This window comes from Physeter macrocephalus, chromosome 9, assembly GCF_002837175.3.
Source record: "Physeter macrocephalus isolate SW-GA chromosome 9, ASM283717v5, whole genome shotgun sequence".
In the NCBI taxonomy this organism is placed as follows: Eukaryota; Metazoa; Chordata; class Mammalia; order Artiodactyla; family Physeteridae; genus Physeter; species Physeter macrocephalus.
In genome coordinates, this window is record NC_041222.1 from 15965547 (window position 1) to 15978282 (window position 12736).

The 12736-nt window shown below is 40.4% G+C and overlaps 1 protein-coding gene across 1 annotated transcript in view; it reads right to left on the bottom strand.

Moving 5' to 3' along the window:
* ELP1 (elongator acetyltransferase complex subunit 1) overlaps positions 1-12736 on the bottom strand; it is an 83603-nt gene that overhangs the window by 52009 nt on the left and 18858 nt on the right. The window contains exons 9-15 of the mRNA XM_024126129.3: positions 11934-12024; positions 10727-10850; positions 9699-9792; positions 6104-6334; positions 4616-4786; positions 3719-3818; positions 1807-1992 (exon numbers count right to left, since the gene is read on the bottom strand). Of these exons, the coding sequence (XP_023981897.1) occupies positions 1807-1992; positions 3719-3818; positions 4616-4786; positions 6104-6334; positions 9699-9792; positions 10727-10850; positions 11934-12024 (997 nt within the window). The remainder of the gene's footprint in view (positions 1-1806; positions 1993-3718; positions 3819-4615; positions 4787-6103; positions 6335-9698; positions 9793-10726; positions 10851-11933; positions 12025-12736) is intronic.

The window sequence follows — 12736 nt, forward strand, 5'->3', positions numbered from 1 at the left end:
ATTGCTATTATATTCATTCATAGAAATCTGTGGGTCTCCCTTAATGGGAAGAGGGGAATCTGTTATTGCCATTATATTTTTTCCTGAGTCAATGAACCAAGAGTAGACATGTCTTAAAGGAAGTGGAAGAGGTGCGATAAATGCAAATGGTGCCAATGCTAACATTTATTCAAAGAGTTTTAAACAAATCTACAAAAAAACCCAAATGCCACAAATTTGGGGAGGATAAGTTATCTGAGAAGGGTAGATTCTGGAGGTGCAATGGCTGGGACTGGATCCTGGCTCCACCTGCATTATCTCAGGCAAGTTACTTAAACTGCTCTGTGCCTCAGCTGTCTCAGCTGTAAAATGAGGGCGCCAACAGTACATACTTCAGAGAGGTGTTGTGAGAAATAAGTGAGTTAATATAGGAAAAGCACTTAAAAGAGTACCTTTTACAAAGCACAAGCTATAGTAAATGTAAGCTATAAGCTGATTGGGGGACTATATATTCATCAAAGACATTAACATTTCGTATGAACAAAATAGTCTTCTTTGAGAAACAAAAGTCAAAGCAGCAGAAATACATTTTAAATGACTTCTCACTTCCTTAATAGCAAATGAGATGACCGCATTTACCTTTTACAAGATGATAAAAAATTTCAAATTTGAAGTAGTCGAAACATGCATAATTTAGGCATTTCTAATGTAAATTGCTCTTTTCCAAAGGAAGCCCCTGTTAAGTCTGCATGCAGCTAGAACATATTATGCATCCAGACATAGTCAAAAAACCTTTAAAAATATGAAGCATTACTGGGGCTTCCCTAGGGGGCCAGCGGTTAAGACTCCGTGCTCCCAATGCAGGGAGCCAGGGTTTGTTCCCTGGTTGGGGAACTAGATCCCGCATGACGCAACTAAAAAAGATCCTGCGTGCCACAACTAAGACCTAGTGCAGCCAAAATAAATCATAAATAAATAAGTATTTTTAAAAAAATATGAAGCAGTATCATTCAAAGATTAGAAGTTAATGACTGCATTTGGAATATGCTTCATGTATACAATAAAGAAAGGTTCCTAATTTTGCCACAAAGGTTTTCAGAATTTAAAGCTAACCAGCAGAACTTTAATTACATGTGAATCTGGGGATTACTATCAATGTATGCTTAAGGTGCCGAGTTTTGACACGGAAACCTGAGGATTTCTCAGAGCTGTCCACACAACGCTATCTGGTGCACAACAGGGCTTGCTATACAGAAAACAACATTCACTAATGAAACCTGTTACGTGACAAAGATGCAGTCAGGAATCAAAATGAAACTCAGGGCCAGGGAGCTATGAAATTTTAGCAAAGAAAAACAGAAGGGGCTTTCTAGTAATAAATGCAATCAAGTGCCAAACAAAATGTATAGGAGGCCAGAAGAAGTATTTTGAAGTCACTAAATCAAAATGAAGTGCATATATATAGATCTCATAATCGATTTTAATAACTAACAAGGGTAATTAGAGTGGCTAATTCTCATAGGCTAATAATTACTCTGCTGGAATATAAGCTGAATGAAATTTTTTAACACACCTTAAAAATGTTTTGCCTCATCTCTTGGCATTTGTGCTATTTTTCACCACTTCTTGATTATTTTAGTCTATACTTTGACATGACTAAAAACTAGACTTAACCCTCTTGCTAAGTATGTCTAAAAAGGAAGCCACTGCCCCTCAACCCTGCTCACTGGAAGTAAAAAAAAAAAAAAAAAAAATTCCCATGCTCATAAAAAAAGCCTAACTCTATCTGCTTATTAACACATGGAATACAGGGAATTGTTGGAATACCTAATGTTGAGCTGTCCCTGCTCGTCGTCTGTCCCAGAAGGGGCCACAGTCAGATGGTGAATGACAGACTGTGGGCTGGACTGACTGTTGTGGCTCACAGCCAGGAAAACGTCTTCCTGAACCCAGGTGAGAAGGCCGAGCTTCAGTGGGTTTACTTCTTCATCTTCACTGTTCTCCAACTGAATTCTGTTTTAAACATCGAAGAATTTTCAAAACATGAATAAAACATTAACATCACCGAGATTTTCCTGAATGAAGCATGAACCACTTTATATATAGTCAACTCCTAATTATTTGGAGGGACAAAACCTGAGGTAATGCCCAATACTAGAAAATCCAAAAATAATGTTTGCCTGGCTTAAGAATACATTTTTCTAGTATTTAAACTTAAGCATCTTATACTCTGAGATCTTTAGATTTGAAGAGAACATTTCAAGAAACTGACTACACAAGAAAAACTGACTCCCCCAGGCCCTACACTAATAAACCCCAGCAGTCTTCCATTGTTACCATTTACCAGCATTCAAACCAGGCTCCAACAGATATTTAGGTCTCAATTGAATGGATCCTTTCCTAAGCATCTCATCAAAATGACTAATTAGTTTGGGAGATGACGTCTTTGCCGCTAATGCCTTCCTCCTGTAGCATTTAGACACTGGAGGAGGGCCTGTTTTTACTACTTCCCGCGGGAACTCACAATGGCTCCTTCCTGCCTTCCAGCTCAAGCAGCAGATCCTCAGCACCCACTGAAGCTGAGGCACTAGTCTGATCTTCCTACTCAACCAGCTCTCCCTGGACTCAGTCTCTCCACTGCATTCAGCCCCACGCAGGAGCACTCCTGCCTCGGTGCTCACGGACACTCGTCTGCCCCCCACACCCAACATTCTCAATCCTTCTCTGGCAATCCTAAACCTCTCTCTTTTTCAAGGTTCAAGGTCAGTTATTTATGCCCTTCATGAAATCTTCTCTAAATGACGTAGAGCTATCCTTCTCACAATTTTTTTAAAAATGAAACTATATTCTCAATTGTCTCATGCTTTCTAGTTTGCCTTAAATCTGTCCTCTAAACTTTCAAGTCTGTGAAATGAAATAATCCATGTACATGCTCTTTGAAAAACTACTATGCATTATACAGACAGCTCCCAAATCATACACAGGTAGGAAATATATTCATTGATTAAACATATTGCATATATTGCCATTTAAGAAACATATTATTTGTTATATTCAGTTATTTGCTCATTATTCCCATTAATTTAGAAATAAATGTGCCCAGGAGACAAAGTACTGCATTAGTTAAGAACACGGGCTTATTAAATAGAACAGAATCAAATTCTGGGTTCTCACAGAAATGGACTTATAATTAATAATTTGGCTTCTGGGTCATTTTACAATGCCTATAGTGCACCTGAGGTATTCAATTATATCCAACTGTTTGTAGTACTGTTTCAATAGGAAAATGCATTCTGATTTCCAACCTGAGAGCCTCAAAACACAGCAACCAAAAGTTCTGCATTGCAGGATGAGACAAACTAGAGACTGCATTAGGTCAGCTACACATTAACAATGTACATATCCTCATTTGTGTAAGCAAATGCACTCTGCTCTACCATTGCATTTCCATCTTTCCCATGGGATCTTCCCTGCTGAAAATCCCCCCAGGGATGTTGGGGGAATGGGTTCTAAGTCAGCCTAAGACTTATGCTCCATTGCCACCCATCAGCATATATGATATTCAGACCTATAACTGACTTATCCAACCAGGGTGAAAAACCAGGGCCCAGGTGTTGTATCTACTTCTTGTTCCACTAAGCAACAGGCACAGGATAAGATAATAATAGCTGGCTGAATTCAGGACTAAATGCTGGCTGCTTCTGTGCCCAGAGGTCCAAGGCAACTAAGAACAACCTACTTGTAGCTCTTGTCCAGATGAGGTGTTCTAAGAGAAATTTTAAATCCATTTCCACCCACAGCTCCCAGTTTCACTGTAGAGTCTACGCTTGGACTATCACCTAGGAAAAAAAAATGCAAATACTATCATAGTAAACTACAAACATTTTTCCTGATACTAAGGATATGAGGTTCTGCATTTAATGGGTTCTAGAAGGTAATCCACTTTACAAATAAAGCAATCTAGAAAATAACCACATCTCAACCACTTTCTTAAATTAAATTTCTGCCTCCCTTTCAGGCTAAGAATTCAAAACTTATTTGAAAACAAGGCTACCACTGCCATGTGCCAGTATAACTTACGATACAACCACAGAATTCACAAATTTCAGGTTCTTCAAGTACATCAGGAAGGCAACTAGAAACTGATAGCAATGGGACTGTGGAAGGACAACTAGATTAGACGCTAAAACACCTAAGTAGAGGTCCTTGTCCTTTCTTGCTCAAGCAGACTGCAAACCCTCCGGCATGCTGTTCCCTCATCTATAAAACAGAAAAACTCCACCTCTGACACAGCTCCTAGGAAAGCTGTGAGATCAACTGAAAATATGTGCAATGGCAATGTTAAGGATGTAATGAGATACTACGTTCTTTCTAGGGTTGAGAATTATTCTTAAATAACTAACCCTTCAAATTCAACAAAGCAAAAAGAATTCTTCTTATTAGCCAGAGTAGGATTGAACCCCCCCACAAACACACAAAAAACCCTGCAAGTCAATTAAACATCACAGTAAGAATGATATTAATTTTAAACTTCAAAAATTTTGGAAGCCCTAGAGCTAATGCAACACCAAACTATAATTTGCTTTTGTGTAGGAGATTTGACTCAGAACATCCTGATAACAGTTTTTGAACATACCACATTTATAAACAGAAATCTGGTTACTGGCATCTAGGACAGCGAGGTCATTGCTCTTTTTAGGGTGTGCCGAGAACATGACTTGATTTACAGGGTGTGGGAGCAGCAGTCGGTAGGTGCACATGGGAGGTGGAACCACACTCTGCCGAAAGACTGTCACCAATACCCTGTCTGCATGCGAGAGAAAGAGGATGAGACACATGGATGTTCAATTTGTAAAACAAGGCATCTGAACAGCACAGTACCACTAATAATGGTGGTAGAAAACATACAGCGATTCTTAAAAGTAATTGTTGGTGTTTTTATCATGAATAAGCTTAAATACAGTGTAGAGGAGGAAAGTAAGTGTCAGAGCTCTGTCTATATCTGGCTTTTGTCACCTCCAGGCCTATAGCAGTCCATCTCGGGGCTTGGAGTTTCAGGTGCCAGGGACTAGGGCAAGCAGGCCAAAAGGTCAGAGTTCTAGCTTTAAACCTGGGCCTGCAACCAAGCCAGAATAAACCAAAATCCTTAAAGCACTTCCCTGTGCATGGATCTGGTAATAAGGCATATGTGATTAAGTCCTCTATATAGAACATATGATTGTAAAATCAGTATTATGATCATTACATAGAACATAAATTAGTACATCAACTCACGTTACAATCTTAGAAGCAAGTTTTCCTTTAGGTCATCAGCAATAAATAAACTCTCTATTCAGGGAAGACTGACTTTCCCTAGTTTCTTTCCCCTCACTAAACAAAAACCCTCAACCTAATTAAAAAACACCAATCCAGGGGCTTCCCTGGTGGCGCAATGGTTGGGGGTCCCAGGGGACGCGGGTTCGTGCCCCGGTCCCGGAGGATCCCACATGCCGCGGAGCGGCTGGGCCCGTGAGCCATGGCCGCTGAGCCTGTGCTCCATGGCGGGAGAGGCCACAACAGTGAGAGGCCCGCGTACCACAAAACAAAACAAAACAAAACAAAACACCAATCCAATCCGAGTACTAGGCAGATGTCTGTAACTTGAACTGAAGATACTGGAAAGGTATATAATTAGCAAGCAAATTATATATATAAATTAAATATATATCAAAAAATAAAGCAATACAATGGAGTGGTGTGAGGGTCAATGTAACCCTATGTCAGGGCACAAAGACAAGGCTGACACACCAATGCCAGAAGTCTACTGTTGTCTTCCTCTCCACCCAGGGTCAGAAATGTCAATGTCTTCAAAGCCCAGACAAGTAAATGTGTAAAGGCCATGGCTGTAGTAGAAAAGGGAGTTGAGGGAGGCAGGGGGAGAGGAGAGACAATGGTTCTCAGGGGAGCACACGCCTCACCTAAGGGCGTTCCCATCCAATCGAAACCAAAACAAGTAGAAACAAACCAAACAACCAGAATAATCAATCAAATAAAAATCCTGCACGGTTTTAGTCAAACTACCACATCTGCAGGCTCCTGGCTCAGGCCCCTTGCAGGCCCACGGACACACTTTTCAGCTCCTTACTTCCATCAACAACAGCCACATTTGCCATGTCACTTAAATTCTCTCCTGAGCTCCGGTCAGTTGTCCAGTGCCAGTCATAGCAGAGGTAATGCCAGCCTTGACAGAGAACATGCAGCCGGTATGGGTTCACCGGGTCCCACATCAGAGACACAATCTTGCTCTTCCCACAGGTGCTGAAGGGCAGGCTTTGCTTGAGATACCAGTGATAGTTTCCAACAGTCCAGAGCTGAACTTCAGGGGAAAATGAAAGGAAGGTCATCAGAGGCAGGGGTTGAGGACCAGACTTTGTACCACTTGCTAGAGAGGGAGAGGACACCCTTTTCTTTTTCAAGTGACCCTTTCTGCTCAGCCTCTTCATTAAGACAATAATATTAACAACAATTGTTAAAGTATAGTTTTTCATGAGGATAAAATATTAAGCATCAATAAGGTCAGAAGCACGTGTGTTCATTTCTACCTCTACCTTCAAACTTTATGATCATGATGATGGAAGGCTCCTACCATAGGACAGTGCTTTAGTGAGTTATTTTTTTCATAAAGACTTAGAAAGAAGAAAGTTTGGCAATTAGATTAAAAATATTAAAACACCCAATCCAAGAGCACTAGACTAGCATCACTATGTTGTATCACGCTTAAGACGCTTATTATTTTCTTCCAGGTGTTTTGCATGCAGTTATGTCCAAGGGAGATTAGCATGCAATTACCCTTAAAAGAACAAGACCAAAACCTGTAGAGCTCAGGAAATAGGAAGAAGTTGGTCAAAAAGTACAAACCCTTCAGTTATCAGTTCCAGAGATCTAATGTATAGCATGGTGACTACAGTTAACAATACCGTATTGTATACTTGAAAGTTGCTACGAGAATAGATTTAAAATGTTCTCACCAGGCTTCCCTGGTGGTGCAGTGGTTAAGAATCCGCCTGCCAATGCAGGGGACACGGGTTCGATGCCACAACTACTGAAGCTTGCATGGAGGCAAGTGGAGCAACTAAGCCCATGCGCCACAACTACTGAGCCTGCACTCTAGAGCCCACGAGCCACAACTACTGAGCCCATGTGCCACAGCTACTGAGCCTGCGTGCCACAACTACTGAAGCTTGCATGGAGGCAAGTGGAGCAACTAAGCCCATGCGCCACAACTACTGAGCCTGCACTCTAGAGCCCACGAGCCACAACTACTGAGCCCATGTGCCACAGCTACTGAGCCTGCGTGCCACAACTACTGAAGCTTGCATGGAGGCAAGTGGAGCAACTAAGCCCATGCACCACAGCTACTGAGCCTGCGCTCTAGAGCCGGTGCTCCACAACGAGAGAAGCCACCACAATGAGAAGCCCGCGCACCACAACAAAGAGTAGCTCCTGCTCACCGCAACTAGAGAAAGCCCACACGCAGCAACAAAGACCCAAGGCAGCCAAAAAAAAGTTCTCACCATAACAACAAAAATGGTAATTATGCGAAGTGAAGGATAAGTTAATCAACCTTATTGTGGTAAACATTTCACAGTACGTGCATGTATCAAATCATCACATTGTAGCTCCTGAATGTACATGTTACATGTCAATTATATCTCAATAAAGCTGGAAAAAAAAAGACCTAATCATGTCAAAGCCAACCTCTGTTAAACAGATGACACACATAAATGAAAATTTTAATTATATTAAGGAATTTCTTTTCTTTAAACATCTCCCTGATCACTAATTTTTAACTCAGCAATCACAGCAAATCCAACCTAGTTCTCGAACGAGGCTACTACAATACTTTGACCTAGCTCTGGGTTAAGTTAGACTACAGGCTCATGCTCTGTGAGGAGAGACACTGAGGCTGTTCTTGCAGCTACACTTTTATCCTGATCATATCACAGGGCCAGCCATTAACACCTGGTTAATCAGTGGTTCTCAACTCTGGCTACACATTAAAAAATCACCCGGGGACTTCCCTGGTGGCGCAGTGGTTAAGAATCCGCCTGCCAATGCAGGGGACATGGGTTCGAGCCCTAGTCTGGGAAGATCCCACATGTCGCAGAGCAACTAAGCCCGCGCGCCACAACTACTGAAGCCTGTGTGCCTAGAGCCCGTGCTCCACAAACAAGAGAAGCCACCGCAATGAGAAGCCCACGCAGCACAAGGAAGAGTAGCCCCCTCAGCACAAGGAAGAGAAGCCCCCGCTCGCCCCAACTAGAGCCAGTCCACGCATAGCAACGAAGACCCAACGCAGCCAAAAATAAATAAATAAATAAATAAAATTAAAAATAAATAAGTAAATAAATGTCGGTGTTTACAAAAAAAATCACCTGGAAGCTTTTTTTTTTTTTAATTTAATACTAATGTATAGTCCCCATTATAACACACTGAGAGCAACTCTGAAATAAGGCATTGGTAGCATTTTCTTTTTCCTAAAGGTGCAGCCAGGGTTGAGAACTATTGTGTTGAATGAATAAATGAGCTTCTCAACATTTCAGTTACAGTTCTATCGATTAAAAAGTTTGAAAGCCACTCAGAAAATAATCAAGCAAATGAAAAGATGAAAAAAATGTTCAATGCACTGCTATTGATGACAGTGAAAAATTACAAAACTTTAAACGTCTAACAACATAAGACTTAATAAACTGTAGCATAAATGAATATACAGCAATTTAAAATGACACAGATAGATATCTGAAATGGAAAGTTTGTGACACACTGTAAAAGCAAGTTACAAAACTGCAGGTATCATACCTACATATTTAACAAAAATGAGATCATAGCTATACTGAGATGTATACATAAAATCTGGAAGGCAAGAAACTTTAAATAGTGATTATTACTGAGTGACAGAAAAACGGAAGAACTCTTCTTCTTTCCATCTTTATTTTCTAATGCTTTCACATATTACATATACACTGAAAAATACATATTTACAATTTGATTTGCAATTTAAAAGCTATAGAAGATTCTTACTTATATCTAATCTCATTTCTCTTTCACTTCCACAGTATTCCTTTGGCTAGCATTTTTATTTGCTACAGTGGTACCATCCATGAAGAGAAAGCACTGATGACTTGTGATGGTTAATTTACATGTCAACTTGACTAGGCTATGGTGTCTAGTTGTTTGATCAAACACTAGTCTAGACGTTGCTGGGAAGGTATTCTGTGGATGTCATTAACCTTTATAATCAGCTGACTTTAAGTACAGCAGACTATCCGCCATAATGTGGATAAATCTCATCCAAAGAGTTCACAGAGTCTTAAGAGCAAAAACTAAGGCCTCCCATGGAAAACAGAATTTTGCCTCGAGACTGTAACAGAGAATCTTGTCTGAGTTTCCAGACTGTGGGCCTGTCCCAAAGATTTTAGACTCAAGATTGCAACATCAACTCTTCACTGAATTTCCAACCAGCCAGCTTACCCTGATTCTATTTCTCTAGAGACGCTGCCTGATACATAACTGAAATCCATCCCATCAAAAGCTAACCACTCCCTCATCTCTACCTACCCCCCTCAGTTATCTTTGATTCCATTACAAGACTGAGTGAAAAGGATAAAGGAAACTCCATGGCCTACAACTTTCAATTACATTTGATGGGGCAGAAGGCTGAGATACGAGAGCTGTCTTACCATAGGTTTTTAGAGTGGAATTTTCTTCCCTCTGAAGGTCTTCCAGCCAAACTGCAAGCACAGTGGAATCTGCATTCCAGAGAAGGTCATTAACCTAGTAGGGAAAAAAGACCTGTCACTGGCCTTTATTTATTTACCTCAAAATCTTTATGATAGCTAAATTCCCTGCTCTCACAAGTCAAATAATCCCACACTTGAGTTGATCCCTAGCTGTAAATTACTAACCTATGGAGTTATTAAACAAATCTCTGTCATCATATGTAGAGGACTTCAAAAATAGGCATTATGTTTAAATACTTAACCAAATGAAGGTGACATTTTTAGACAATCAAGAATATTTGAATATGGACGAGGTATTAGATAATATTAAGGAATTATTACTAATTTTGTAAGGTATGATAATGGAATGTGGTTATATAAAGAAAAATGTTCTCAACTGTTAGAGAAATGAATATTGAAAATATGATTTTAAAGATTAAAACCCTAGGAAATTTTTACAAAGTGTGTGTGGGAGGTGCAGAGAATGAAGAATAGATGAAAATAATTTTGCAAAATGCTGGTACATATCTGTTGAAAGTAAGTAATAGGTACATGGGAGTTCATTACACTCTTCTCTCAACTTTTAATATGTTTAAATTTTTACATAATTAAAAATTACCATGATTTGTTTCCGCTCCAACGAAGATCCAAATGGTACACAACCTCCTTAAGGTTTACATGTTAAAAATGACAAGTATCTTTATCACTGGAAGAATTATGCTTTTGTCAAAATAAACAATAAAAACTGGCATTTCTATTTCCTTTCTGTGTTTTATCTAGGGTGAGGAAGGAATGCTATTTCTTCTCTACAAAATATCCTTAGGAAAAACAATTTGGTTTATAAAAAAAATTCAGTCATAGGAAGCCACTATTTTTATTACTGTCTACTCCAGGGCTTCTATTTACATACCCAAATCAAATACAAATCTTCTTCTCTATAGCTGTGGAAAGTCCTCTAAATTTGATGGTAAAACAACTCAGGCACCTACCTTAACCTCATCTTTGAGGAAAGGAAGTGTAAAATGTCCATGGAGAAGTCCATTTTTCTCAAACAACACAACATCCTGCTGATTGGGTTTATCTTGCGTAGATGCAATCAAACTGCCTGAGGGCCTTAAAGCAAACCCAGAGTGTTAGAGCATCCAAAAGTTCATCCAGCTGGCTAAGAACAAGATGAAATTCAGAGAAACAATTTTTTCAGCAAAAACAAAAAGCCTCCATCCAAGGAAGTTTTAAATCCCATGTTTCCTGGCAAGCAGTCACCCTAGTGTGGGACTATATCTGCCCAGAGGACAGAGTGCCTTTTCCTGACTTGCACAAGGGCTCTATTTGCCCACAAAGACTCACAGGTTTAGACTGCACTTGGGTGACTTTTTAAAAGAACCAATAAATTATTTAAACCATTCCCAGTATAATGTTCTAAAAAACCATAAACTATTTCTCTTTCAATTATATGACTTCAGCAATATTACATGTTCAGGTAGGTATTTTTAAAGACTTCTTAATCTACTGAAAACACCTTGATCGCCCCATCTTGTTTGTATTTGTCTCTAGAGTTTTAATTCAAATACATTTCTCTCTTTTCTCTGTCATCCAATTGCCACGCAAATACTGGTGGGAAACAGATGTCTAAAACCTAGAGACCTAGGTTTTGCCTATAACAGATGCTGCTGAGGCAGAAAATATTTCTTCTATCTATAATCAGGACAGCCATATATCATAAGCAGGTTGTGACCTGCACAAGGGTACTAGGCCAACAGGTGAATCGGGCCCAAATCTAGCCCGCGTGTTCCTCAGCAAACAGGTCCCCTTAGTGTGGGAGTTTGTGCAGAGAAAGGAAGCCCTTTTCCTAGTTTTCACTGAAGCTCTGCTGCCCCACAGAAATTCACAGACTGCAACTTCTCTTCGAAGCACCACTTTCTGTTTTACACAGTGCCTTCATGTAGGCCCCGCCTATAACCTACTAAATGTGTGGGCCTTGGAATGATGAGGTCTGTGAAGCTCAGAATCTACTATTCAAACCACATTCAGACTTCAGGGAACTAAAAAAGAAAGATACAGGCTTACAGCCAAATGAGAAAAAGTAATTATCTCTTTGTGTTTTATTAACACCTACATTCTATAGGTACCACCACTCCCACCCTAGTACCAAGAAATTCTCTGGCAAGAAGTTACAAGGTTTCTTCTCCCACTCACTTCCAAGCCAGAGCAGGTCCTAGTCCTGCCACAGGCTCACTGGTTGACTGTAAAGCAAACTCCCGGCTCCACACTCTGACCTTTCGAGCCCCTGTGTAGTAGATAGAGGGAGAAAAACAACAACGGTAAAACTTCAAGCACTGTGATAAATGTTGTCAAGTCTGAACTTCCAAACACCTTCCTTATTAATAAAAACTGTCATGGTTTCACAAAGCCGATTAGATGACTCTTGTTAAAAATTCGTATCCATGGCTTCCCTGGTGGCACAGTGGTTGAGAATCCGTCTGCCAATGCAGGGGACACGGGTTCGAGCCCTGGTCCGGGAAGACCCCACATGCCGCGGAGCAACTAAGCCCATGTGCCACAACTACTGAGCCTGCACTCTAGAGCCCGCAAGCCACAACTACTGAGCCCACGCGCCACAACTATGAAGGCTGCGCGCCTAGAGCCCGTGCTCTGCAACAGGAGAAGCCACTGCAATGAGAAGCAGGCGCACTGCAATGAAGAGTAGCCCCCGCTTGCCGCAACTAGAGAAAGCCCGCGCGCCGCAACTAGAGAAAGCCTGCGCACAGCAACAAAAGAGCCAACGCAGCCAAAAATAAATAAATAAAATCAATTTATAAATAAATAATAAATTTTAAAAAAATTTTTAAATGCTTAAAAAAAATTCATATCCAACAGGTAGGAGGCTGGGCCAAATAGCCTCAAAGAACTCTTCTGATTCTTAGCTCTATATTCATTTAACACCTAAAGCAGCACATCGTTACCTCATGGGTGTAATGAAAGAAAACCCTCAAAGCAAA